A 27931-nucleotide genomic window follows, 5' to 3' on the forward strand; every position below is an offset into this window, starting at 1 on the left:
GGCTCTGTGTAACTTATACAGTGTAAGTTACGCAGAGCCGCCGGAGCCCCGGAGGGGAAGTGCCCGGCTGGGGGCACAGGGTCTGGAGGCATGGGGGCTGCCCAAAGCCCGAGCGCTACCGGCTTCACGGTTTGCTGGGCAGCCTCCAGACCCTGTGCCCCCGGCTGGGCGCTTCCCCTCCCGGGCACCAGCTGCGCTGGGGAAGCGCCGGCTGGGGGCACAGGGTCTGGGGGCTGCCCGGGAAACCGTGATGCTGGTAGCACTGGGGCAGCCCTTTCCCCCTGGCTGGGAGTGGGAGGGAGGAGGGGGCGGAGTTAGGGTGGGGGAAGGGGCGGAGTTGGGGCGGGGCTAGGGGGTGGGGAAATGGGCAGGGCCATGGCCCGTGGAGGGTCCTCTTTTTTTATTTATGAGATATGGTAACCCTATGTTACAACAGGCAAATTTTTTTATTGTTTAAAATGGGGGTGTTTTGAAACTTCACCTTGTAGATGCTATGTCAATTTTTGACAATTCTCTCTTCAAATTCTCTTCAAAAAAGTTTTCACCTTTGTGTAGTTAGACGTAAAGGGGATACAATTGCAGTGGAACAGGGGAAAGGAGGGCTGTCAGTCCATAATAAAAACAGAAAAAAGCCACAAGACACCTTTTTAACCAAAGCTTTCGTAGAACTATTCACCGAGTCTAATGTCCCCAGGTGTCTTGGTCAAGGTATGATGAGTTGAGGGCAAGCCCAGGCTTGCCTGTCTGGGGGCCTGTCACCACCAAGGGAAAATGGCATATATTCATTTTGCTAATGCAGGATGATTTTAAGACATTTTAAATTGCTATTAGTGATCTATAGTGATTACAGTAGCAATGAAGAAAAGCTCTGTCCCCTCCTGATCTCACTTCATCCTTCCTAACGGTCATGGCTGTTGTGATTGGTTTTAACTCTTTCCACCCCTTTTCAACTATGCAAATTATTGAAGTTGTTGAATAGTTTCATGTATACCCTATTTCTACCATGAAACCCTACTTAAAAGCTATATAGAATCTATGGAATAAATTGCATTGTCTTATAGCCTGCATCTGTGAACAACAGTCTTATTTAGTCTATTTCAAACTTCCAGGGTGCTTTTAGACCTCAGCTCTGATCTATAAATAAACTTGGTAGAACTTGATTTTTATTTTTTATAATTTTTGACAGATGCTTTATTTTTAATTTTTTTTCAATTGTGGGACTTTGAGGGGCATTCAGACAATTATTTAATGACACCTTGAGATTCAGAAAGTTAAAGCTTTATAAACTATTAAAACAGTGTCAAAATATACAATGTAAATATTCTTAAAGCAAATCATACTTTTATTATTCGTTTGCTAGTCCATTTGTAACTAGCCTAATTCAAAAGTTTAGATCACTACATTTTGACTTTAAGTTCTCAGGCAAAGTAATAGAAATGCCACTTATCTGTAAATTTTAATTATTATAATGGAAACATTTTCATTGGTTTGTGTGTGTCTGGTGAAATCGACATTTACTGATACTTACCAATAAAAATCTAATCTTTCAAGCTATGACTTACCTCACATACTCCTTGCTGTCCATAACAAAACACATCATGGGTATAAGCAGGGATACAAAATAGTTACTGGTGCGGTACTGACTAATGCTAGGCTGTGACCTCAGGACAGAATAGCTTGCAGTAAAATATCTCATGAACTGCTGTTGCTGGAAACTCCACCTACTAGCTTCCAAAGCTGGAACTCTTGAGTCCCTCTTTCCCAGCCCTGTTCTTGAACATCAGGCCTCACAAAGGCATGTGGACTTATTTAAAAAAATAATTGTGCTTAACCTTCTAGAGACAGCCTCTCAAACAAAAACAATATACTTGGCTCTAACTTTGTCACCAGGAGGCCTCTGTATAGGTGCTAAAACTATCTAGCTTGTTAGACAAGGATACAAAAATTAAAACAACTTCCTGAAACGGGGCTTAAACAAAATATACAGTATTATGCGGGGGACGGGGGTAGCATGTGACAAAACATTTATTGCTGCATGTTGGGTTCATCTGTGGTAACAAACTTGTGGCTTTGCCACTTCTGAATAATGTGGTCATCCCAAACTCATGCCAATAAAATCTTGATACATTTTGATTTACAACATATGTATTTCAGATATTCCTGATAAGTAACCCTCACTTAAGGCTAGATTGTCATATCCCCTACAATGCATGGTGGAGTAAGATTCTCATATTGAGACTCCAGCTGTGTGTGTGTGGGGGAAACTACTGCAAGGGAAAGGGTCCTGGTTACGCCCTCTACTTGCGTCCAGGGCATATATGGGGAGTAAGCTGCTCTGTGAAAAGAGGTTAAACAACTTCCTTCTCATTTCAGAGTAAGTGATGTTTGGGGAGGAGTGATGTCCAAGTCCCAGATTCGTCTCTGGTATGCTTCTGATGTAGGGTAGCTGTATGCTAGCCCTGAAATGGGGCAAGCTGCAAGGTAGTAAGCTAGCCTTTAGTATAACTAGTTGTGCACAACTTATTAAAGACACTCTCCTTTCAACCCCTACTCAGACAAAATATTACAGTACTAGTAACGAAGGGGATGGTGCCATCTTGGACTCTTCATCCGTTATGTCTGAAGCTTCAGTTAGAGCACCTACAGGACAACCTGCCCAAACTGGGACTGGGAGTGGGATTGGGATTCCTCCCTACTGGGTGTGTGGTGGTTTATGGGTTTTAAAATAAGGGACTGTGCTTGCATATGCCCACTCCTCTATGCTGCTCCTTCCCCTCTATGCTGCCTAGTTTCACTATCGCTGGAAAGAGTCCTCTTGCCAGACATGAACTGAAAGCATGTGCTTGCATTCCCAGGACATGTGATTAACCCTTTGCAAAACCGAAAGGACTCCATGCGCAGAGCTGTCAAATGCATGAAATAAAATGAAGAGATTGTGTTTCTCTGTCTACAGTCCAACGCTGTGGTTTTCAAGCTGCTTTATGTATTTATTTATTTTCATTTGTGGACCCTAAAAATTTCAAATGCAGGTGTGGACCCCTTTGGAAATCTTAGATATAGTCTGGGATCACAGGTTGAAAACCACTGGTCTAGAGTAATAATCATAAGGGCGTAGGGGGTATTTGCAACACTAGCAGATAGGAAACTACCAGGCAAAAATGTAGCTTATGTTGACTGTAAAAAGAACAGGAGTACTTGTGGCACCTTAGAGACTAACAAATTTATTAAAGCATAAGCTTTCGTTGACTGTGTCCCTCTTTAATGTTTTACTTGTGTTGTCATTCGTGAGGGCATAGTTATGAGATTTCTGCTACTTTATCAGTTGTCTTATTTAGTTCTCTGCCTTGCCAAACACTTCTTGTCTTGAAGTGTTAAGATTTTTTTTGGGGGGGGGGGGGAGGGAAGTGTGGTGGTCATGTTGGGGGTGCTTATGTGGGACTTGGACACAGGATACTACTTTTTCCCTTTAAACGGCATTGCTGTGTTTTGGTTTTGTGAAAGCTGGATATAGTTACTAACTTGACATGTGATGGCTACAACTGGTTGATAGATATTTCCTGGAAAACTCTTTTTGGCAAACAAGTTGACAAGTAATTACAAAATATGGTATCTATTTTGTATTACATAACACGCATGCATATCTTATACACCGGGGTGACCAAACTTGCTGATCCTCAGAGCCCCATATGACAATCTTCAGATGTTTGAGAGCTGGTGTGCACCTGCAGCCCCACGGACACTCCCACCTGCTGCCAGAGGTGACGTGTGAGGGGAGGCACATGGGGTCACATGCCTTCCTCTCCCGCCCCCGATTTTTGCCAGGGTTTGCTGGCCTCACTCAGTCATGTGCAGCCGGGCCCCCTCCCTGCAAGGCAGCTGCTGGAGCCAGCAAGCTGGGAGCTGCAGCTGTGGGCAGAGGCAGCAGTAAACAGCGGGAGCAGCAGGGAGAGCTGCTGCTTTTGCTGCTGCCTCTCCACGACATGCTAAAGCAGCCGCTCCTCTCTGCAGCTCCCAGCTGTTTGCTGTTGCCATGCGGAGCTAACACCTGGGACGAGGGGAGTATGCCAGAGAGGTCATGACTGAAGCTGTTGGGGGTGGGGGGGAACTGAACCTTTAAACTGTGCTCCCACACTCTCAGCAGGTACCAGTCATCTGTGGCAGAAGCCCCTAGCCCCACTACCCCGCCACAGGGCAGAAGCCCCAAGCTCCTTACCCCCCAGTTTGGGAGGTGGAGAATGGGGGTGGGGTTTCCTCAAGCCACACTTTAACTGTAAAAGAGCGGTCTGCAGCTCACGAGCCACAGGTTGGCCACCCCTATTACTTACACACACACACACACACACTCTTACACTTCTTCCTTCATAATCTGCATGTACCTGTATGTGAATTGATAAATGCCTTTATACATACTGTGTGCTGTGCACACATTTTTGACTGCCCCCTTTTCGTCTCTCCATTTTGACCATAATCCATTTTAAGTATGGCATAAATTCCCCCACTCCCCCCAGCTCTTAAGGAGAGCATGTTGCATGTCTGTTTCTTTGATGGAGAAGAGTCCTGGAACCAGATGGCTCTCTCTCCCTCCTGTGAGAGAGCTAGTTGTTCATAAAGGGCCTGTTAGCTGCATCTGAGAACAAAGTTAAGGTTATGCATGGGCGTGGGAACAGCTTCGGCTTTAATGTGCCTTAAAAAATTAAGAGATCTTCTTCCTCATTGTGTTTGGGTACCTCTACAGTGTCTCCCACGTAAAGACTTAATACATTCCAGATGTAGATGTAAAGGGGAAACTAGCCACATGTAACTTAAAGGCAGATTTTCCTTCCCCCACCTCCAACACTTTTATTTTGTATACTCCCATGTTAGATTGGTTGCTGAACAATTTTAAGCAGTATTGTGCCGGCATTGTGGAGCCTTGACAGAACAAGCATGAGAGGATATTCTTGTCTTGACCGCTCATCAGGTTGTTGCTACAGCAATGACTAAATGTTAAATGAGTAATATTTTTCTCTTATGGTGTGGGTGTGTACATAATATAATTATACTGGCATGCGAACATAACCTGTCATTTTTCTGTGTCTCCTCCCATCTCCATCTGCTCTGTCCTTTTCAGAGTACTTGAATCCTGACAACGGAGGGCAACAGATGATCTCAATAAGTGACGCTTTCATCAAAGGTAAGATGAATGGAAATGCTTTTTTCTAGTGAGTGGGTAATGTAATTATGAAAGCTTCTATTGATATTCGAGCTGGGCTAAACATCGGCTTATTAAAGTAATTCTAAGGGCACTTAGTGAGAAACTCTTGTGTAACTTTCTCCCCTTATTTGGTTCACTTTCAGATTGAACTCAGGCTTGTCAAATTCTCTGTATTTAAACGCCCTTGAAAAGAAGCTTACTTCATCATACATTGACTGGCTTTGTTTAGCATTTTGTTAGCACTTCCCCATCCCTAAAACGTTTCTGCATGAGATTAGTGGGTTTTTTTTTCTGGGCTCCGTCAGGTGTTTAACTCTCCTACCTGCTTATTTCCTTGTGTGCACACACAAATGTACCTAACACCTCTGTGCCACCAATCTCTCAAAACTAATCTCTGAGGTCATTGTAGCACAACTTCTCTTTTCACTTCTGTTGAAAGGCAAGTCCTATTGGGCACAGTTGGAAGTTTGAGACCCTTTTAGATGGGATGCTTTTGCCTGGGCTCTATGATTAGGAAGCAGGCTATATATTTCTGGATATTAAGGCATGCAATTTATTGACAAATATTCAGTGTCAGGTGCAAAGCATCTAAAAGAGGAAAATACCTTTTTATTTTTTCACAAGCATTGTTCTTAGTCACGTACTCATAGTGGTGGTGGTTGTTCCTATGCAGACTACTTAAAATATGGTAATCATGGCCTGTAACTGTATTGAGTTGTTGTCCAAAAGATGACCATTCCCCTTACAGCCTAGACTGTGGAGATTTAAATTTTAATGCAGAACTCTGCACTAGTGGCTCAAATTAAATATGAATTTTACAGTCAGCATAATGACAATAGTGAAGCTTCTAATATTGCTCTTTGATACAGTAGTGCCGGGGGCTGAGGGGCAATCAAATTGAATCACTAAAATGACAACAAAATTTACTTTGGGCAGGGGGAAAGCTGCATAAAGAAAATCATAGCGGCTTTGGAAGATTAGGGCAATTAGTGCAACACACATGACTTGCCTGTGCTTTAACTACACTGTTAACTATACCAGTATATTTAAAGCGGCACCCCTTCTCCCTCCCCCCCTGTGGATGCAGTTATAGTTTATTTTGCTTCCCAAAACATACTATCAATATAACTACATCCACATTAAAGCTTATTCTGGTATAACTATACTGTTAAAAATAATTGTACCGTCAGCTGAGTTACACCAGTGTTGTCCACTTGAGTTGCACTGTTTTTTCCAGTGAGACCAGGCCTAAGTGGAATGACACATTTTACTTCTATTTTTATCAAATAAAAAAATTGAAGGACAAGTTAAGATTTTTAGCATTTCATTTGGGGGGAAACTCATAAAATATTAAAATTTAAAGGATAACTATTAGTTACAACCTGAAGAAATAAAAGGACAGATTTAAAAAACAAAACTGCTACTCCTAAGAATTATTTCTCCTTTGGGATTGTACTGTTCGAAGGGAAAAATAAGAATCCACCCAAAGGCAAAACCAAAATGGACTGACAAGGCAGCAAGCTCAAGCTGAATTGTCAGCTGTTCCCTTCATGTATTTTAAGGAGATCTTTAAAAACCATGGCTCTTAACAAGCTATTTTGGTACATATGATATTATTTTTGGTCTTATAAAAGTAACCAACCTAGTAGATTGTGCCTCATATGGCCAATATTTTTATTACATACAGTTCTATGAGTCTGGGTCTGACTGACCTCTGTTACTCCAGTTCAGTGGAGTCTTACTCTTATAAAACTGGAATAACCGTGGTGAATCTGGCCCTCTGATTAGACCAGTAGCTAAACTGTGAGACTTGTAGTGTTAGTTCAGAGACTAAACAGAATTTCCGTTGACAAAGATTGGACTGCGCTAAGAGTACTCACTCAATTATGTTGGAAAAGCAAGATATAATATTATGACCAACAATCCTATTCAGTAGGATTTTATCTCAAGTGATTGGCCCTAGCTTTAGTGTGTTAAATCTCCACTCTCTTAAGATCTTGTACTCTTATTGTGCAATCGCCTGCTCAATTTCTAAGAGTCTGGGTTAGCCAGGAGGTGCATTTCCATTGGCTTTGATTGTGGATACATTTATATTAGAACATAAAACAAACATTAAAATAAGTTGAATGTGTGCTTATGTGCATGACCTTTTTGCTAACTCCACTACCTGAGTGGAATAACTAGATGCTGTTTTAGTGCTACTTTTGGATATAAGGCTTCCAAAACAAATAGCTTTTTGTCAATAAACCATACAAGATTAGACTGTTCTAATTTTAAAAGGTCTTAAGTATAAGGTTATGTATCTGGGGATTCAGATTACTACCTATTTTAGGCAACATGAGGATATAGTTGGCCATACATAGTTAATTTGCTGCCTTGAGATTGAACTGCTCATGAGCAGGTTAGAGAGAAGAAAAGCAAATGATCTGGCATGAGGCTGTGTAGCCTGAAGTGTGTGTAATAGCATGCTTACTCTGCTATAGTTGATGACACTGCGAATACCTAAATTACTGTCAGTGACTAACACTGTTGTTTCCAGCACAACTTTAACATTTCAAGAGCCTCTCACAGCAACAGGCCTGAACTAGTCTTGGTGAAGTCTCTTCTTTCAGCTTTTTAAAAAGAGAAAGTGTAAGCATTCAGCCTTGACTTTGTATAAACAAGCTTTTTTTGCTGTCCTTCTTTAGAGTCACTGTTCAATCGGAGGGTGGAGGAGAAATCCAAAGAGCTGTTTTTCACACCTTTAGGCTGGCACCACAGCAATCTGGATCTGCTGAGGGAAGAGAATGGGGAGAAACAAGCTATGGAGAGGCTTCTGTAAGTAGAGCATAAAAGGGAATTGATGTGGATGTCTAGGATAAATTTTTCAAAAGCTTTGTCCTTTTCATGTTCGATAGGACTTAGATTCCTTAAGCATTTTTGAAATGGTTACCTCGAATTCAAATCCTTTCTGTAATAAGATCAATATGCTAGAGAAGCAAGAAAGGAATTCATGATTGGTAAAAATTCTCCCCTTCCAAAAAAAGTTGTTCTGGGACTTTCTCTTTCGCAATTTCCCCAATGTCTTCTCACCTTCCCCTTCTTTGTTCTGTTGTCCCCTGTCTTGGCTCTCTTAAATCATCAATAGCCTGAGACAGAGTAAGTGTGTTATTGTGTGAAATGCCACATACATGTGTGGAGCTATAGAAGTGTCCTTTAACAGCTTAGTGAGGGCTGGTCTACACTAATGCTGCAAGTCTATCTAAGTTGTGCTACTTCAGTAACGTAACTTAGATCAACTTAGCACGATATAGACGCTGCTGTATGTTGATGGGAGACGCTCTCCTGTCAACATAGCTTCCGCCTCTTGGGGAGGTAGAGTGCAGACATCGCCGGGAAAGCGCTCTCCCACCGACTTAGTGTATCTTCACCAGACCTGCTAAATCGACACTGCTGCATTGATCGCAGCAGTGCTGAATTAGCTGGTAGTGTAGACATGTTTTGAGATTTCATTTTCATACATGCAGCCTCCATGTCTGCTGTTGTCACTATTTTACGGTCTGGGATAAAGGATGCCTTCTTCTGAGAGCTTGGCAATTGGCTATAGCCATGGATTGGTGATCCCACAGTTTTGAAACAATTTTTTGCGCTCGTGTGTCTGAATTAATGTCATTAAATGTTACAAACATGCCAATCATTTTCATGTCTGCTAATAATTGTGTCCATTGTAAAAGTCAAAGGAAAAAGTAGCACAGTTGCTGTTAAAATTAGACGTTTAAACCATCCATATTTGAACTCTTACGTCCTTGAATATAAAGCAAATTTCTTCCCAATATGACATACACATTGCATTGTTAATATATGCTGCATGCCATGATACTCTGGGACTATTCCACCAAAAATATTTAGCATGCCTTAAATAGCATGACATAAGCACATATAAATAATTTTGAAATGGAGCTGCCTGTCTGAACTCTATTGATGGTATGCAAGATTGCCACACAGCATCCAAGAGATGTTGCTTATTGACCACCTGTGTACAGTGTGCTCTGAAACGGAGTTGCAGCAAAGCGCATTTTGCTGCTAGAGCAATAAAATTAATAACTTGCTGTCAAACAAAAGCTGAACTTTTGTCTCTTCAAGGGAGACTTGATCTAGATACTTGGTGCACTTATTTGATTTATTTTTATTTAAGAAATTAGGTAAAGTAGGGAAAAATCAAGATATTTTTTGTTTTTCTATGCTACCTGTTGCCTCTTACTATAGAGCAGAAAAAATAAACAAGATGATGACCTGGAACACTCCTGACTGATGTCCTCAAATTACTTATTGCATTTTAAACACTATGAAGTAAAAAACCTCTAGGTCACACTGCTTCAGATGAAGCAATGTGTATTCCCCTCCTCTCCCTTAATCACTCGGATTCCTCTGCAGCTCAGCTAATCATAACCACATGATGGCACTGCTTCAGCAGCTACTCAACAATGAATCACTGTCATTATCCTGGAGGGATATCATTGTGCCTGTGGTCTGCCAGGTAGTTCAGACTGTCCGACCTGATGTCAAGAACAGAGACGATGATATGGATATCCGCCAATTTGTCCACATAAAAAAAGTGAGTTCTGGTGACTGGGAGTGGGAGAATGATGACAGGAAATTTGTGTGACATAAAGATGATGGGGCAGGTGTCTGGATTAAAAACTACAAATTCATTAGCATGAGTAACAGATGTGTCCTATGTTGCAGAGAAGACAGTTGCTGTTTTGGGGAAGGACATGTACATGACTCTTACCTCCTATGCTGCAAAGCACTTAGAGGCACTTGAGTCAATCTCTTCCTTTCAGGCTGCAGAGGATGGCGTGGGATGAAGTCACAGTAATAACTCACTCTCTTCCTGCCTTTTTTTAAACCTTGCATGTCTAACTAGAGATGTTTGGTAGTTGGCAGCCTGCTGTGTAGTGTACTGGAGGCAAACTCTTCCCTGTAACTGCCTATTATGCAAGAGTTAACCCCTCCACACCAAGCCCAGCAACTGGCCTCCATGAGGTAGCTTAATCCTCTTGGAGTTACGCAAGATGCACCGATGACTACAGCAGTTGTAACAAATGTAGGGCTGTGATCACGGATCAGAAAGGCCATCGGGAAACTGGGACGTGACGTGAAACTGCTATGAATAACAATACCAAGCGCAAGCCTGTTCCTCCTTATAGAAATTCCTCTCAATAGGCCATCCTCTGTTTCAGGCAGCCAAGTAAGATTAGAGGAGAGTCTTGTACACTTTTTGCAGACAGCCCCAGTGAAATTTTTTCCTGACCATATTTGTTGCTACTTCCTCTCCTAGCACTCAGGTTGAGTTTTAGTAGATGATCAGCTTTTCAGAACCTAATGCTGTGCTAGAAATGATGACCTAGAAAGGGGTTTTTGTGGTTTGAGCATTGGCCTGCTAAACCCAGGGTTGTGAGTTCAATCCTTGAGAGGGCCACTTAGGGATCTGGGGCAAAATCAGTACTTGGCCCTGCTAGTGAAGGCAGGGGGCTGGACTCGATGACCTTTCAAGGTCCTTTGCAGTTCTAGGAGATAAGATATCTCCATTAATTAATTAATTAAATTAAAAAATATGCCTCTAGGCAACCTATATTTGATTCAGAGAGCCTGCGTGGCATCCATTGTTTTGCCTACATTTCACTGTGGTTATTGGGACTCTGACCACTTGGCAGACTTCTTCTAAATGCTCTAAGATATGTAGAACTGCTGTTTCCAGGCTCTTTTTTTGTTCTCTCCACTGAGAGTATGCTATTAAAGAGGTCTTGACATGGAATAGTGGGAGCTGTAGTACAGTAGAACCTCAGAGTTATAAACACTTCAGGAATGGAGGTTGTTCATATCTCTGAACAAAATGTTTTGGTGGTTTTAAAAGTTTACAGCTGAACATTAACTTATAGCGCTTTGAAACTTGACTATTCAGAAGAAAAATGCTGCTTTCCCTTTATTTTTTTTTTCCGTAGTTTGTTTAACACAGTACTGTACTGTATTTGCATTTGGTTTTGGTTTTTTTGGTCTCTGCTGCTGCCTGATTGCGTACTTCTGGGTCCAAACATGGTGCGTGGTTGACTGGTCAGTTCGTAACTCTCGCGTTCTTAACTCCGAGGTTCTACTGTATCTGTAATAGCACAAAAAATAGAAATGAGCAAACTGAGGTTTTAAAAAAACCTGTGCATGTTGTAAAAGACAATTTTTTTTTCATTAAGTAACTTACTTGGTATGCTGTTCAATGAATTTAAAGAGAGATTAACTGAATATGTTAAACCAGAAAGCCTTCAATTCTTGTTATCTTGTTAGATCCCAGGTGGAAAGAAATTTGACTCTGTGGTGGTGAATGGCTTTGTTTGCACCAAGAACGTTGCACACAAAAAGGTAATGAAAGTGTCGTAAATAAAATAGCCTGCATTCTTTTAGTATGGCATTGGGCATTGCATTTAAAAAGAGAAACTTCTCCTTCTTGGTGGTGCACACCTGAGAGTAAATGCACCATCATCTTTGATCTACAAAATCTTTCTCCTAAGGGGTTTGTGGAGTTGAACAGTTGATTATTTGTGGATTTTTTTGAGTGTGCATGTATATTGCGTTTCCATTCAAAGGGGTTCCTTTGTAGTCCAGGGAGTCTGAGTTTTGAGAGCACAGACTAAACTTTCCTCAAAACTGTAGAATAGAACATTTTCTAGAAACGTTTAATAAGATTTAGTGGGGAAAGATCCTTTTATGGTTGCACTTTTTTTTTTTTTTATGGCATGTAGTAAATGAGTCTGTAAAATAAAGCCAGTGATCAGGATGGAGAGAATCTGGTTGATTGACCTAGTACGCTCTGGTGGCTTAGGGTGTCTTGGATCATTAAAATTCCATCTGTTGCCCAAGAAAGGGGTTTGTATCAGGAACTCGTTTGTTGACATTCTCTTTACAGAGCCGTAATTGTCCTGTAGGACAGATGAAACTGTATCTTGCTTTCTCTGATATGAGATTGGCACAGCATAAAATTTATTTGATTGGAGCCACTACCCAATTGGCATGGGTTAGTGATAAATCTTTGCAGAGATCCTCTGAATGATTTGCTGCAGAACTTCATCTTTGCAACTCTGTCAGCTTTGGGTAACTGTATGAGGAAGCTTCAAAAAACTTCCTCATGGAAAAAAGTCTTGCGTCTGATCTCACCTTGATGTCTGTTCCCTTTTGTTTTTAAACTACCCTGCCTTTCTCTAGATGAACACCTACATAAAAAATCCCAAAATTCTTCTGCTGAAGTGTTCCATCGAGTACCTGTACCGAGAAGAAACAAAATTCACCTGCATAGACCCCATTGTTCTTCAGGTTAGAACATCTTCCTTCTGTTTTTAGTTTAAATTTTCTATATTGTCTTTTTATGATCTAATGACTTAGCCATATATGTAGAGCATCGCTTGTTTAACTTCAGTTCCAGCCCCCAGGGGGTTTGGGTGGAATGGAAGAGAATTTGTGATGAGGGATAACTCTCAGCTGCTTTGGGCTTGGGACTTCAGGAAAAAGTTGTATTCTGGCCTCAACAGAAACGTGCGAGTCCTGTTGACCCTGGGGGAGTTGCATGGATCGAGAGGAATTCATGGCCTTTTTCAATAACATGAGTATTTAAGAAGCGGGTTTGTATAGTATGTGTCTAAGAATCAGGGATCTTGCTGTTCAAAATGACAGAACTGCTGACTGAGACTCAGGAATGGATGAACATTGGGTCCAGTTGTGCTTCTGTATTGGTGTTAATCTGCTGGGAACTGATAATGCTTGGTCTAATAATGGAGAAAATTGCTTTAGAGCTGTGTGCCGTTCTCACCACTGATGAGAGGTTTCAGGGGGGGTTAATGCCTAAATTGGTAGGGCTGCTTTTTGTCCAGACACAAAGTATAAATATTTCTCTGAAGGGAGCAGTCTTAATAAGAGTGTTTATGTACAATGACCCTTTGAAAGCCCTTCCATTGAGCGCTTCCTTGATTGACAGTCTGTTGGCTCAGTTGAGACCCTGAAAGGTTTGGTGCTTAACACAGGAGCACAGAAATGAAAACATTAGCAATATAATTCAACACTGTTTGATGAAATAGCTTTTTCAGCAAAAAAGGTATAGGAGACATCCCTTGTGTCAACAGAAAAGTAGGGCTTTTCCTTCTGAATATTGTTCACTGTCACTTTTTTTCAAAGCTGTCCTTGAAATAAGGTTAACTATATCTCTTTGTCCCCTTTAACTATGGGAGGGAAGGAGGGGAAACTGCTATGGGAGAACTGAAACAATGTTTCATGGAGGCTAGGTCAATGATTTCTGCTAGTAAACAACTTTCTAATCCTTGCTGCAATAATGGGAACAGTGGTGGTGAGAGGAGTTGGCAGAACATCTAGGTGGATCTGAGTAAACTCAAGCCAGAGGGTAACTGGGACTAACATGGTCCAAAGCACCGCTTCTGGCAGGCGGAAGTTGCAACAAATAGCACAGACTGTCCTGCAGTGGAGGATTCTTCCAAAAATTGCATATTTCACAGTCAAAAGATCATTTAACTTCAATACTGAAGTTAAATCTTATGAAACATGCAACTTGCCACAAAGTTGTTCACATACTGTGTGTGGGGCAGTAACAATCTATCCATCTTGCTGAACCCCAAAATCTGAAATTGTTGAAGATGACAAAAAAATGCTGATGGGTGCTGGGAAGTGGTGGTTTTGAAACTTCACTCTGCTAATTAAAGATAAATCCATACATCTGGTGTGGCTTTAGTCTTGATCTCGTATGCTTAGAATTATCTCAACCTTTTCTATTAATATCCAAATCCACACTGAAACTCAGCAAGATATGTATTTGAGGCAGTGTTGCTTGAGATTCTTCATACTTGTAAATATCCATCCAGTAACTTCCTGGCCAGCTGAACAGAGCCTCCAGAACAATTTCTTAGTACTGGAATTTTGCATAACCTATAGTAACTCAAAGGCCTAATTGGAATAGGATCCATACCCTAATGTTGCTTTGAAATGCGAGACACTGGAGATAGTCTTGTACTGCCTTTTGATCACAGATGGTAACTTTACATGAAGTGCGTAAGCTGATAATTTGCAGATAAATCTTTATCACCTATCAAATCCTCTTATTTGTCTGTCAGCAGACTTCTTCCAAAAAATCTCAATGAAAGTATTGCGATATGAAATCTTTCTACACATGCGTAATCCTGCTTATTTCTCAAGGTATATGGAAGCTGGAGGTTTAAACTTTCTTTAAACAAAATCATCTTATGTTGCTCTAACCAGTTAAAATTATCCTTAACTAAATCCACCTTCCATTTGACTCTGATTAGAGATGATATGCATTTGAAATATCTCAATACTAACAGGCCACCTTTTTAATGTCATGTAGGCTCATCATAAATCGAGCAAATAAGTGCCATTTTGAAGGATGGGCCTATTTAGTAAATCCAGTTTAGAACCAAGTGCACTTGGTTACTGACATACTATTATACTGTCAAAACCCTTGGTGTTTTGGGAGGATGCTGATTGCCCAGGTGGGCCTCGATATCTCAGCCATGTACCCACACTCAGAGTGCAAGGTTAGGCCCTCATCATTCAGAAATTCCTATGCTCATCAGGTTAAATAGATTTAACAACAAATAGACTGAGGAAGTGCAAGTTGTGGTGACCTTTTCTTGGGGGTAGTAGAGTTTCCCCCCCAGGCTTTGGAGCAGGGGCTTGACATTTTGCAGGGTGTTGCCCTGGTGTCAGGGACTTGACTTTGCCAACTCTGTGAAAATCTGGCCAAGTTGTAAGTAGATCTGTGCAGGAGCTGGATTTTTCATCTTGGGGTAGAGTTTCTTCAACAAAAGAAATTTTGATTTTGCAAATGGACCAGAAACGGCTTCAAAATTTCACATGACCCAAAACTCCAAATAAGTTGAAACTTTTTGTTCCAGTTTCAACTTTAAATATAGAATTAAAAAATTGAAATGGAAAATCAAAATGTTATGTTCCAAAAAGCTCAAAATTGAATGTTTCAGCCTTATCTAAATGCTTTCTTTCAACTCTTGTCTAAGGTTATGTGTTTTCATCTAATGTTTTTGCTGTGGACACATTGGCATTTTCCAACAGGTGTTTTGTTGGAAAATTCCTAACTAGAGCGGATTGGAAGCCTTTGGAAAAATTGCTGTTGGCACATGCTCTGAGACTTGTTAGACTTTTTAGCTGGTAAAATCCTTGAATATTCTGTTTTGAGCTAGGCAAACTTCAGCCAAAGTCTGAGCAAGACTTTCTCTTCCGCTGCAAGCTGCCTTGGCCCATGCCAGGTCAGGGCACCACACACATCTCCTGCAGGGCGGCTGCGTAGGGCACCAAAATGGCCTGGGCTGTGAGTGCTTAGCACTTCTGCAAATAAGACCCCAGGGTCTCAACTTAAGTGCCCAGAGAATGAGGTGAACACAGCTAATGACCAGTTGTGAAAAATGTGGGCTAAATGACTTGATTAGCATCTGGCAGGAATTCTGTTTCATAAAGCCACAAGGATCGAATCTAGTTCTCCAGAGCAGTATTCAATTGTCTTACCCATGACTGTCCTTTTTCTTACTGCAATTCCCCTGCTTCATTTACTACCTACCTTCCAATTTCTGCAACAAATTGGGCCGGTATCCTACAGGCAAAAGTATTCTTCAGACTGTATACTAAATGAGGAAGGGGTTCTGAAGAAACAATAGTATGTGATCATGCAATTAAAGATTGAATCCTAATGCATATGCACAAGGGAGCAGAATAACATTGCCTATGCAGCCTTACTTTTTGCTCCCTTGATGATATTTTAACTGTGTGTGTGTGTGTGTGTGTGTTTATAGGATTTGTCTACCTGGGAACACTCAGGAAAGTTAATCTGAGTTAATGAAAGGATAAATCCACTTGGAATTTGCACCTTTCATTAACTCAGATTGATTTTCCAGAGTGTCCTAGGCAAACGAATCCACAGAATAAAGCTACATAGAAGTATCCATTATGTTTTAGCATAGCAATGCAAAAAACTAAATTGAGTAACTTACTAAAATGTCAAAGTTCCATTGTTTTTAATCTACTGAATGCACCTCAACACAACATATAAAAGCATCTTAATAGGCAGTTCTTATTGATAAGGGGTTGACTTTCTGCGTTAATGATATCAAACTAATTAAATTAAGCCTCTATTTTAGGGGACACAGTCAAATTCACACTTAACATTGAGAGGGAGAATGGGAAATGTATATGTACTCTATGCATTTGACTACACTTTCTGGTTAGTCAGTTTCTCCTGTGTGCATTGGCCTTTCACAGTAACAGGAGAGAGAGAGAAACTATATAAAGAGAATTGTAAAATCACTTGCATAGGCATGATGACTCAAGGGCAGGTTTAGTGCCTGAAATGACACATTTTGAAAGTGACTAGATGTGTGACTGCTTCACTTTTTAAAAGAAATTAGATCTGCAGTAGCTGTCATACTTTCTCTTGGTATCTAGGAAAGGGAGTTCTTGAAGAACTATGTGCAGCGGATAGTAGATGTCAGGCCTACCCTGGTTCTGGTTGAGAAGACTGTGTCCCGAATTGCCCAGGACATGCTGCTGGAACATGGCATCACTCTGGTCATCAATGTCAAGCCGGTGAGTGCTTGGTCCCAAACACAGTAACGGCATATGATACTTGCAGAGTATCCTGTTGCTGTAATAAGTCATGTCTGGCCTGGTCACTTTAAACAGGCTAAAATGATAGCTGGAGCTTAGTTAAAGTATTGTTTTATATTTCTTTGAAATAATTTCTCAAATATGAATTCTTAAATAATGACATTAGTGTTACCCCAATGATACAAACCAAGAGACTTCAAAGTTAAGGCTGATACTTTTTCCTTAATTTGCTCTAGGAAAACACTATAATAAGCTAATGCCTTAGGCTTATCTAAGGATGGAGTAGCAGATACAGCTTGGAACGTATATTTTTAACTTATGACAGTATTGTGCCTTATTCTATTGTTTTATGCATGTTTACAGCAAGTATTAGACCGAATAAGTCGGATGACTCAGGGAGACTTGGTGATGTCAATGGATCAATTGTTGACCAAACCACACTTGGGAACCTGTCATAAATTTTACATGCAAGTGTTCCAGTTACCTAATGGTGAGTAGAACCTGGATGTCCTAGTTCATTTGCCCAAAACAGAGTTGGCGAGTGGATTATTAATTTACTAATACTGCTATGTTAAGCAGCATGTCCTGGCTGCCAAGTAACTGAAATGAATGAAGAAAGGTTGATAGGGCTGTTAAGCATAGCTTTGCTATAATAGTCTTGATGTTTTATACCCCCAACAAAGAGTGCAAATAATTCTATATCTATCTAATGCAGAGGTGAGCAAACTATGGCCTGCGGGCCACATCCAGCCCGCGGGACCATCCTGCCCAGCCCCTGAGCTCCTGGCCCGGGAGAGCCTCCGTTCACTGTGCTGCCGGCGCAGTGCTCTGGGCGGCGGGGCTGCGAGTTCTTGCTGGGGAGCGCAGCTGAAGAGCCATGGCCTGACCCGGTGCTCTGTGCTGTGCAGTGGCTGGCTCCGGCTGGGTGGCACGGAGCACAGCTGGTGCTCTGGGCAGTGCGGCTGTAGTGCCGCCAGCCACCGACGCTCCAGGCAGCGTGGTAAGAGGGCAGGAAGCAGAGGGGGTTGGATAGAGGGCAGGGGAGTTCGGGGGTGTGGATAGAGGTCGGGGCAGTCAGAGTGGGGAACAGGGGGGTTGAATGGGGTCCAGGGTCTGGGGGGACAGTCAGGAAGGAGAAGGGGGGTTGGATGGGGTGGCGAGGGCACAGCCTCCCCTAACCAGCCCTCCATACAATTTTGGAAACCCGATGTGGCCCTCAGGCCAAAAAGTTTGCCCGCCCCTGATCTAATGTTTTGCCAAAAACATGAAGAAATGATCCATATTATGTTGATTTCCATATACAACACGTGAAACACGCATCTAACAAGGGGACCAAAAAACCTCATTTGGTCGGGAGCCTAGGGGTAGAAACTGCAGGTACAATATTGTTGACATTTTAATTACAGAAACAAAAGGCCAGTGCAGCAAGGAAGACAGCATAAATGAATCCCTTACGCTAGATCAATGTAAAGCTTAGCCCAATGGGTTACTTAACAATGGGCTGCCTCTTGGCTGTAACAACCTGCATTTCCCCCTAACTCTCCCCCCACCCACACTCCTCAAATTCTTTTAGCTAGAAAGAAACCCAGTCAAGGCATTTGCTTTCAAAGTCTGTAGGCTTTAGAACATCCTGAGTTAAACAGTGGAATAGGTAGTGGAATCCCCATCATTGGAGATTTTTAAGAACAGGCTAGACCAATACATAGACCATCCCTGACAAGCGTATTCAATCTTGCCTCAGCATGGGTGGGATGGACTAGATGACCTTTGAGGTCTATTCCAGCCCTACACTTCTATGGCTTAGCTTAATCTTGGTATATTGGGACATATGCTGCTTATTTGTTTTGTTCTGTCCTGACTGGGTTCAAAATGTATAGCAACTTGACTGGCAAAGTGAGGGACAGCAGAGGCTAACTTTCCATAAAGAAACCTAAAAATATACAACTTGAGCCACACCCTTGGTTTGGACTGGGCACGAGTTCCTGGCAGCGGTGTTGCAATAACTGGTTGTGTCTCTAGTTCCAACTCTTATGTCATAATTAGCGTTCTTTTTTTTCATAGAAAAACAGTTCAGTTCTGCTGCTTGCTTGTGAAATGTGAGAGCCGCTTGACCCTCACAGTTTTCCTCTTAACTTTTCTAGATCAAACGAAAACCTTAATGTTTTTTGAAGGGTGCCCCCCACACTTGGGCTGCACCATCAAGTTGCGTGGAGCTGCAGACTATGAACTGACCCGAGTGAAGGAGATCCTTATCTTTATGGTCTGTGTGGCTTATCATTCCCAGCTGGAAATTTCTTTCCTTATGGACGAGTTTGCCATGCCCCCATCTCTGACTAAAAACAACTCCTTCCACACACTGATTGAAAGCCAAGGAGATGAAAATGGGCACCAAGACCTCTTTAATGGTGAGGAGTTTAGCACAATGGTCAGAGATGTTGAGCTCTCTACTGAAAAAGTGCCCATGGTCTCTGAGTCTGTCTCTTCCGATGAAGCCAGCACACTAGAACAAAGAACTTTGTTTGAAGAAGAGGATCAAGATGATGATGATGTCCTGCGAGACGGTTCCTCTTTAAGGCACCAAGAGCATCTCAGAATGGAATATTCACTGCCAGTGTCGAGCAATATTACAACACCAGTACCAGAACCACGGCTACCCTTTCATAATATGGACCAGCACCCAGGCACTCTATATAGTCAGCCTCTGGAGACTCTGCAGCAGCCAGGTGACCTGCAGGATTCCAAAAGCCAGATGAGAGTCTTTAGAGACCCTCTGCAGGATGACACTGGTTTGTATGTCATGGAGGAGGTGACGTCCTCAGAGGATCGCCTCAAGGCCTACTCCTCAGCATTTAAGCAGGAGCTGAAAGATGTTATTCTCTGTATCTCACCTGTGATCACATTCCATGAACCTTTTCTTCTAACAGAGATGGGCATGAGGTGCCCTGCCCGGGACTACTTCCCAGAGCAGGTATATTTGTCTCCTTTCCTCAACAAAGAGTATAAGGAGCTGGAGAGCAGAAGGAAGAAACAGCTGTTAAGGGATCTCTCTGGACTACAAGGGATAAATGGAAGTATCCAGGCAAAGGCCATCCAGGTTTTGCCCACCCATGAGCTAGTTAACACTAGAATTGCAGAGCATCTGGGTGATAGCCAAAGCTTGGCCAGAATGCTGGCAGATTACCGGGCCAGAGGAGGGAGGATACAACAGAAAAATGCAGATCCCTTTGCTCAGTGTAAAGATGCATCTGGTGTTCCTGGAGGAAAAGTTGGAGGCAGAAATGAAGAGGACGAGAGAGGATTGATTCGGGGTGAATCCGTGTGGTCTCATAAGGTAAGAATCTAGGTTTTTACCTCCTGTTTTTGTTTAGTGGTGAGAGAAAGAACATACTTCTGAATATCCTATTTAGGAACCGGCCAGGCATAACAAAAATTCATATTGGACTGCAATGCTATGTCAGCTTGTTTAATCACCACATTGTGGTCCCTGATTGTGAGATGCTGACCTGAGGGATTGTGGGTGGAGGGGGCTTGTAAGGCACTTGCTCCCTGAACCCCCAGGAAGAGCAAGAAACTTGGTAACTCTCATTACCAGGTCAGTTTTACATGCTGGGAGTGAATGTGCTTGCATCCACAATCGGGAGGTGAAGTGTGGGATGGGGAAGAGAACCATCTGTTTAAAAGCTGTTTGTTTTTTCTCTCTTCATACTAAGTAACGCTAATGTTGATATTGTCTCCTAGTGGGTTTGGTAGCTAAAGGTTATGAATGGTATTCAGTTAGAATAAAGGACAGTGTTGGGAGGATGTAACTGCAAAGTATTTTTAAAAAAAATCTCTTAATATTCTAAATATCTGATCCAGATTAGTTGGAAAAGTATCAAGAGAATCTTTTAATGAAAATGTAATTCTAGCCTTTCCCTTAATTATACTGTCTTTAAAATATCACAATTATTTGTGTACAAAAACACTTGTGAAGAAGCAATTTTTTTCATAAACAGGTATCTGTTTTCACAGATGGATAAATCTTTCTTGTTTGCTATGAAAATTGCCAACTTCTGCCTGGGGGGAATCTCTCAGCTCTTCTTGGGATGTGATGCTTTTTTGCACTAGAAGCTGTGGTTACTGGCAGAAGTGGCTGAACTTCGTTTAGAGCAAACAAGTGAATGCTTGCCAGTCCAGCTCCCCAGCACAAAAATATCTTCACTGGTTGACTTTTTGGTGGGGGTTTATATTTATATTGAAGTTTTAGCAGCAGAATAGTAATCCTGTTTGGGGCGTGGGAGAGGGGAAATCTACCTTGTGTGTTTTTGAATAATTGAGATCCTGTGTATTAGAAAAACTGTTCTTGCAAGGAGGTGAGCAGCAAATGTCAAGATTCAGTCTCAAGATTTCTTGTTCCAAAGGATTAAAATGCACACTTGTGGATTAAAGTCTTCTCAAACTGTCACAAACTGTTTAAAAGTCTACTTGGGCTTCCTGTTCCTGAAACTTTTGTACCTAATTGGTTGTGCTGTAATCCAAAAAAGTCCTCTAGGTAGAAACTTAATCTCCTGAGAAAAGTAAATCCGACAAATGGGACAAACTCAGAATCTCTCACTGAATAAAATTCCATTCTATGCAGCTTTTAAAGTGTAAACTATTTTGTATTGGTGGAAATATGTGGTTGTAACTGGCTAATGGGTTGTCTTGTCAGGTGGACTGTCTGAGTCCAGTAAACCATCAGAGGCTCTGTGTTCTTTTCAGCAGCTCCTCTGCCCAGTCCAGCAATGCTCCAAGTGCCTGCGTTAGCCCATGGTATGAAATGAATTTCTTCTTCTTCTCTATGGCTCTCATAAAATACAAAGTTTAAGTATTAATATCTCTCTTTCTATGAAGGCAAGGGGTCAGTGCTAATTCCTCTGTACAGCTTCACTAAGGACTCCTGGGAAGGCAGCTTAGCCCTTTTTAGAGTTGCCTGTCACAACATTAAGCTGTGTATGACCAGATGGATTTGAGTAATGTCACTTACCTTTGTAATGCTTAATAAGGCAGGAATGAGGAAGGGAAAAAAAAGCCCAACCTGTAATTCAGTTCTCTAACTAATCACTGCTTTTGTACGTGGGCCTGATGAAATTCATCCTAGAGTACTTGAGGAACTAGCTGAAGCAGTCTTGAAAGTGTTAGCAGTTATCTTCGAGAGCTCATGAAGGATGGGTGGAGGTCCCAGAAGACTAGAGAAGAACAAACACAGTACCTATCTTTAAAGGGAAAACAGACCCAGGGAATTATAGACAAGTCCACCTAACTTTAATACCAGGAAAGATAGTGGAACAAATTAATAAACAATCAGTTTGTAAGCACCGAGGGAATAGCATTATAAGGAATAGCTAGCATGGATTTGTCAAAACCAAATCCTTACAAACCAACCTAAAGCCCTTCTTTGATAGGGTTACTGACTAATGGATGAGGGGGGAAGCAGAAGGCATGATTTATCTTTATTTTTAGTAAGGCTTTTGTCACAGCCCTTCATGACATTCTCATAAGCAAACTGGGGAAATATGGTCCAGATGAAATTACTATAGTCTGAAATCCACAAGATAAAATTTAATAAACCCAAGTACAAAGTACTACACTTAGGAAGGAAATATCCAAAGCCCGACTACAAAATGGGAAGTAACTGGCTAGGTGGTAGTACTGCTGAAAAGTATCAGAGGTTATAGTGGATCACAAATTGAATATTAGTGAACATTGTGGTGCTGTTGCAAACAAGGGTAATATTCTGGTGTGTATTAGTAGGAGTGTCATACACTGGTGAGGCCTCTGCTGGAGTGCTGTGTCCAGTTCAGGGTGCTGCACTTCGGGAAGGATGTAGACTAATTGGAAAGAGAACGAAGGAGAGCAACAAAAATGTGGAAAGGTTTAGAAAACCTGACCTATGAGGAAAGGTTAAAAAACCTGGGCATGTGTAGTCTTGAGAAAAGAAGACAGAGAGAGGACCTGATAAGTCTTCAAATATGTTTAAAGGCTGTTTTTAGAAAGGGGACAGTGATCGGTTGTTCTCCATGTCCTCCTGAAGGGTAGGACAAGAAGTAATGGGTTTAATCTGCAGCAAGGGAGATTTAGGTTAGAGAGTTAGGAAGTTTTTCCTAATATCAGGGTAGTTAAGCTCTGGAATAGACTTCCAGGGGAGGTCGTGGAATCCCCATCATTGGAGGTTATTAAGAACAGGTTTGACAAATACCTATCAGGGATGGTCTGGGTTTACTTTGTCCTGCCTCAGCAGAGGGAGCTGGACTTAATGACCTCTCAAGGTCCCTTCCAGCCCTACATTTCTGTGGTTCTGTACAGTAGATTTTAATGTAGTGACTGTGTGGGGAGTGAAATCTGTGGAGTCTCTGTTGGGCAGGTTGGGACTTGTAAATTCAGAATTTTTTTTTTTTTCATTTCTAGTAGTAGGGCTCCAGAATGGGGTGTAGAAAATCCACTACAATCTAAATATTAATACAGTTTTACTCACCTAGTGAGGGCAGGAATTTCTTTGTAGCAAGTAGCATTTTATGTTTAAATGTCTGCAGCGCTAGCTATGAGGCTGCAGGTTTCTGGCAGACTTTTAATACTAATCCTTAGCTGTTCACTCTGGGTAGGGCTTGTCCCCAAACAGCCAGTGCAGCTGGAGGGAGATATTGGAAATAAGGGTGGCATGGTATGGTATTGCCATCCTTACTTCTGCACTGCTGCTGGCGGGGTGCCACCTTCAGAGCTGGGCACCCAGCCAACAGCCGCTGCTCTCCAGCCACTCAGTTCTGAAGGCAGTGCAGAAATAAGTGTGGCAATACTGTGACTTCCCTGCAACTCCTTTTTTGGTCAGGACCTCCAATTTGAGAAATACTGGTCTCCCCTGTGAAATCCCTATAGTATAGGACAGGGGTCGGCAACTTTTGGCATCCGGCCCGTCAGGGTAAAGCTGCTGGCAGGCCGGGATGGTTTGTTTATCTGGAGCGTCCGCAGGCATGGAGCCCCGTAGCTCCCACTGGCCGCGGTTTGCCATTCCTGGCCAATGGGAGCTGCGGGAAGCGGCACGGGCCGAGGGACATGCTAGCCAGTGGGAGCTGTGGGTCTCCGTGCCTGCGGACACTCCAGATAAACAAACTGGCCTGCCAGCGGCTTTACCCTGATGGTCTGGATGCCAAAGGTTGCCGACCTCTGGTATAGGGTAAAAGCACATACAAGACCAGATTTCACCGGGAGGGGGAGACCAGATTTCACTGTCTGTGATATGTTTTTCACGGCCATGAATTTGGTAGGGCCCTACTCATGTTAAAGCAACAAATAAAGCAGCAAAATTGATTCTAGACAAAACTTCCAAATTTTGGTGCCTAAAATGAGTTATCCAAATCAGTATTTAGGTACCTAAAATGGCTCTTCTTTTTTCCAAAGTTGCAGAGCACCTGAAGTGCCCATTAAAATCATTTTAGAGAGGATGAGCTGGGATGCTGTGTTCGGCACCTCTGAAAATCATGCCCCATTAGGTGTTCAAATATTGATGAAAATTACTAACTTCAGATACCCAAGTTCGGAAGTTCTTCGCCATGATCTTTAAAGGCACACCTGTGTGGCGTTTGCTGAGATAAATGTACTTACTCATGAGCATTCCCATGTTGTAGTCATTCCTGTAATGTACACCTCTCAAACCAATACAAGATCCTGCCTCTTAAATTCTTTCTGTTCTTCCTCTACATCAGGATTGTGACGATGGAGTTCTATGGGAAGAACGACCTCACTCTAGGAGTGTTTTTAGAGCGATATTGTTTCAGGTAAGAACTTTTACACTAGAATACCGCCCGTGCTTTTAAGAAAGTCTTCAGTAGCCTCATTAGACTGAGATATGCTTTTCTTACAGACATACATGAAATACTGTATACCTTTTTAAGAGCATTGAAAACAATTCTCTATAAACTATTCATATCCCGTGAAAATCTTTGGCAAAACATTCTTTAGAGACAGCTCTGCTGAATAGATCTTCTATAATTCTTTTCCATTTGTTTTATTAGGATGTGTGCAGAAAAACAGGAATTATATTTCTTAAAGTATGTTTCATTTACTCCTGCTGCCTTCTTACAAGTGAAAATGTGCTCATATTGTTACCTCCCTCCTATCCATTTGTTTAATCACCTGTTGCATATTACAGATGTCTGAGGCAGGGACTATCTCTTTACCGCATGTTTGTACAGAGCTTGCCACAATGGGGTCCAGATTGGGATCTCTAGGTAGTACTTTACTGCAAATAACTCTGTCCGCTACAAAGCAGTTAATTGTGTTGGTCATAATCCTCTAATTTTACAACAGTTGCTATGGAACTTCAGGTGAGATCGGCAGCAGGAGCAAATTTCTAAGGAATAGTGATCCAGTTTCATATAATGCTTGGAAAAATCTACTGCCTAAATATATCAGAATGTCTAAATATTTTTTTAAGATATCCGCATAAGGGAGTCTGATGCAAACTTTTAGAACATACTGACTTTTGGTAAACAGGCTGTGCTGGTGGTCAAACCAATACCTCAGCTATATTAAGTAGCTTAACACTTTAAGAACATAAGATTCGCCATACTGGGTCAGACCAAAGGTCCATCAAGCCCAGTATCCTGTCTTCTGACAGTGGCCAATGCCAGGTGCCCCAGAGGGAATGAACAGAACAGGTAATCATCAAGTGATCCATCCCCTGCCCATTCTGCCTAATAGCCATTGATGGACCTATCCTCCATGAATTTTTCTAGTTCTTTTTTGAACCCTGTTATAGTCTTGGCCTTCACAACAGCCTCTGGCAAGGAGTTCCACAGGTTGACTGTGCGTTGTGTGGAAAAAATACTTGCTTTTGTTTGTTTTTAAACCTGCTGCCTATTTCATTTGGTGGCCCCTAGTTCTTGTGTTGTTGGGAGTAAATAACACTGACTTTCTCCACACCAGTCATGTTTTTATAGACCTCTATCATATCCCCCATTTGTCATCTCTTTTCCAAGATGAAAATTCCCAGTCTTATTATTCTCTCCTCATACAGAAGCCATTCCATACCCCTAATTTTTGTTGCCCTTTTCTGAACCTTTTCCAAATCCAGTATATCTTTTTTGAGATGGGTCGACCATATCTGCACGCAGTATTCAAGATGTGGGCGTACCATGGATTTATATAGAGGCAATATTTTCTGTCTTATTAGCTATCCCTTTCTTAATGATTCCCAACATTGTTTGGTTTTTTGACTGCCGCTGCACATTGAATGGATGTTTTCAGAGAACTATCCACAATGACTCCAAGATCTTTCTTGAGTGGTAACAGCTAATTTAGACCCCATAGTTTTATATGTATAGTTGGGATTATGTTTTCCAATGTGCATTACTTTGCATTTATCAACATTGAATTTCATCTGCCATTTTGTTGCTCAGTCACCCAGTTTTGAGAGATCCTTTTGTAACTCTTTACAGTCTGCCTGGGACTTAACTATCTTGAGTAGTTTTGTATCATCGGCAAATTTTGCCACCTCACTGTTTACCCCCTTTTCCAGATCATTTATGAATATGTTGAATAGGACTGGTCCCAGTACAGACTCTTGGGGGACACCACTATTTACTTCTCTCCATTCTGAAAACTGATCATTTATTCCTACCCTTTGTAGCCAACTGAATGTCCCCACTTCTTTTCTTTAAGGCCTTCCTATCAATGCCCCAGCATGTTTTGTGAAACACCGATGGTGCACCACGTTCGTCGCTTTGTCCACGGGCAAGGCTGTGTGCAGATCATACTGAAGGAGCTAGACTCCCCAGTCCCTGGATACCAGCACACAATCCTTACCTACTCCTGGTGTAGATTGTGCAAACAGGTAAAGATTAAGAGAAATATTCTGATGCTATGGTAGCAGAATCCCAAGTGTGATAGGTCTTCACGCAGAGGGCAATGCCTTTCAGAAGGAGCTGTATTTTCTCAAGAGCTGCAGCTGAAGTAGTACTAGCAGCTTCTGATCTGTATAAGTGCTTCCAGATGTAACTAAGACTAACCCTACATAACCCACTGATGTTGTTGGGTGTAGTGCTCCCAGTATATGGTACTACAGGGGAAATATCTGCCCCTGCTTAAAAAAGGCTATCAGATCTTTTTTGAAAGGATAAATAGCTTTGGATAATGGTGCTGACACACTGAACCAAATTAATTTCAGGCACCAGCAGGTGAGTGCTCCATTGATTTAAATGGAATCGTTCCCACATGTGCCAGTAGAGGTTGTGGCCCCCTGGCCATAACAAAACTTGTTGAAGTGGGGAGAGAGACAAAACTCCACTCTCCTGATGTACTGGTCCATTAATTGACCTAAAACCATCTCCTCCACAATGTACTCTTGCTATTATCCACTGTACATAGTGTGTGTCTATCAAGTCCAACAGCACCTGCTGTACTCTATTTCAAAACTATCTACAAATTTTCTTTGTTCAGCACTAAAATACTAGATGAGAGAACTGCAATATTAGATGAATTTTATATCCTTTTTAAAAGCCAGAAATAATTAGTAAAATAACACATACAGGGCATGTGCTTTTTCTTGTAACTTCGGTAACCTTCATATACTTATTTAAGAAAACTAGCTAGATGTCCCCTGGAGTTAAAACAAACTAACTTCTACTTAATTTTAGAAATCTACTTGTAATCACCAGTCTCTTGAGTGAATTTTATTAAAGACCCCTTAAATTAACTTCATTTTCTGTAGATTTAAACAAAGTACATAGCCATTTTGCCATCTAGAAACTATATAGAAAAATATTCAACTTACAGTAGCAATTCTAATGACTTCATGCTATCTGTATTGGTTTATACCATCATGATGATGATGATGGAGGATTTAAAGGAATTGGAAGAAATTAGTGTGATAGCTGAAGGCAGATGCAAATCATGGATGCAGAAAATATCCCATATAAAAAACTTGCTTGTTAACATTCCTAATGCTCTGTTTCTAAATGTGAATATGTTCAACACCAGTAGAAATATTGACCATAAAAATAACACACCTAAAATTGTAAGCAGTATTGCAAATATAGTTGCTAAAGTATTGAGTACTCA

The 27931-nt window shown here is 41.6% G+C and overlaps 1 protein-coding gene across 1 annotated transcript in view; it reads left to right on the forward strand.

Moving 5' to 3' along the window:
* The window catches only part of PIKFYVE (phosphoinositide kinase, FYVE-type zinc finger containing), a 107044-nt gene that overhangs the window by 51097 nt on the left and 28016 nt on the right, over nt 1–27931 (forward strand). The window contains exons 12-22 of the mRNA XM_034786067.1: nt 5111–5173; nt 7882–8011; nt 9608–9788; nt 11513–11587; nt 12428–12535; nt 16697–16837; nt 17222–17348; nt 19000–20189; nt 21549–21649; nt 24577–24648; nt 26534–26705. Of these exons, the coding sequence (XP_034641958.1) occupies nt 5111–5173; nt 7882–8011; nt 9608–9788; nt 11513–11587; nt 12428–12535; nt 16697–16837; nt 17222–17348; nt 19000–20189; nt 21549–21649; nt 24577–24648; nt 26534–26705 (2360 nt within the window). The remainder of the gene's footprint in view (nt 1–5110; nt 5174–7881; nt 8012–9607; nt 9789–11512; nt 11588–12427; nt 12536–16696; nt 16838–17221; nt 17349–18999; nt 20190–21548; nt 21650–24576; nt 24649–26533; nt 26706–27931) is intronic.

This window comes from Trachemys scripta, chromosome 11 (genome assembly GCF_013100865.1).
Source record: "Trachemys scripta elegans isolate TJP31775 chromosome 11, CAS_Tse_1.0, whole genome shotgun sequence".
Taxonomy (NCBI): Eukaryota; Metazoa; Chordata; order Testudines; family Emydidae; genus Trachemys; species Trachemys scripta.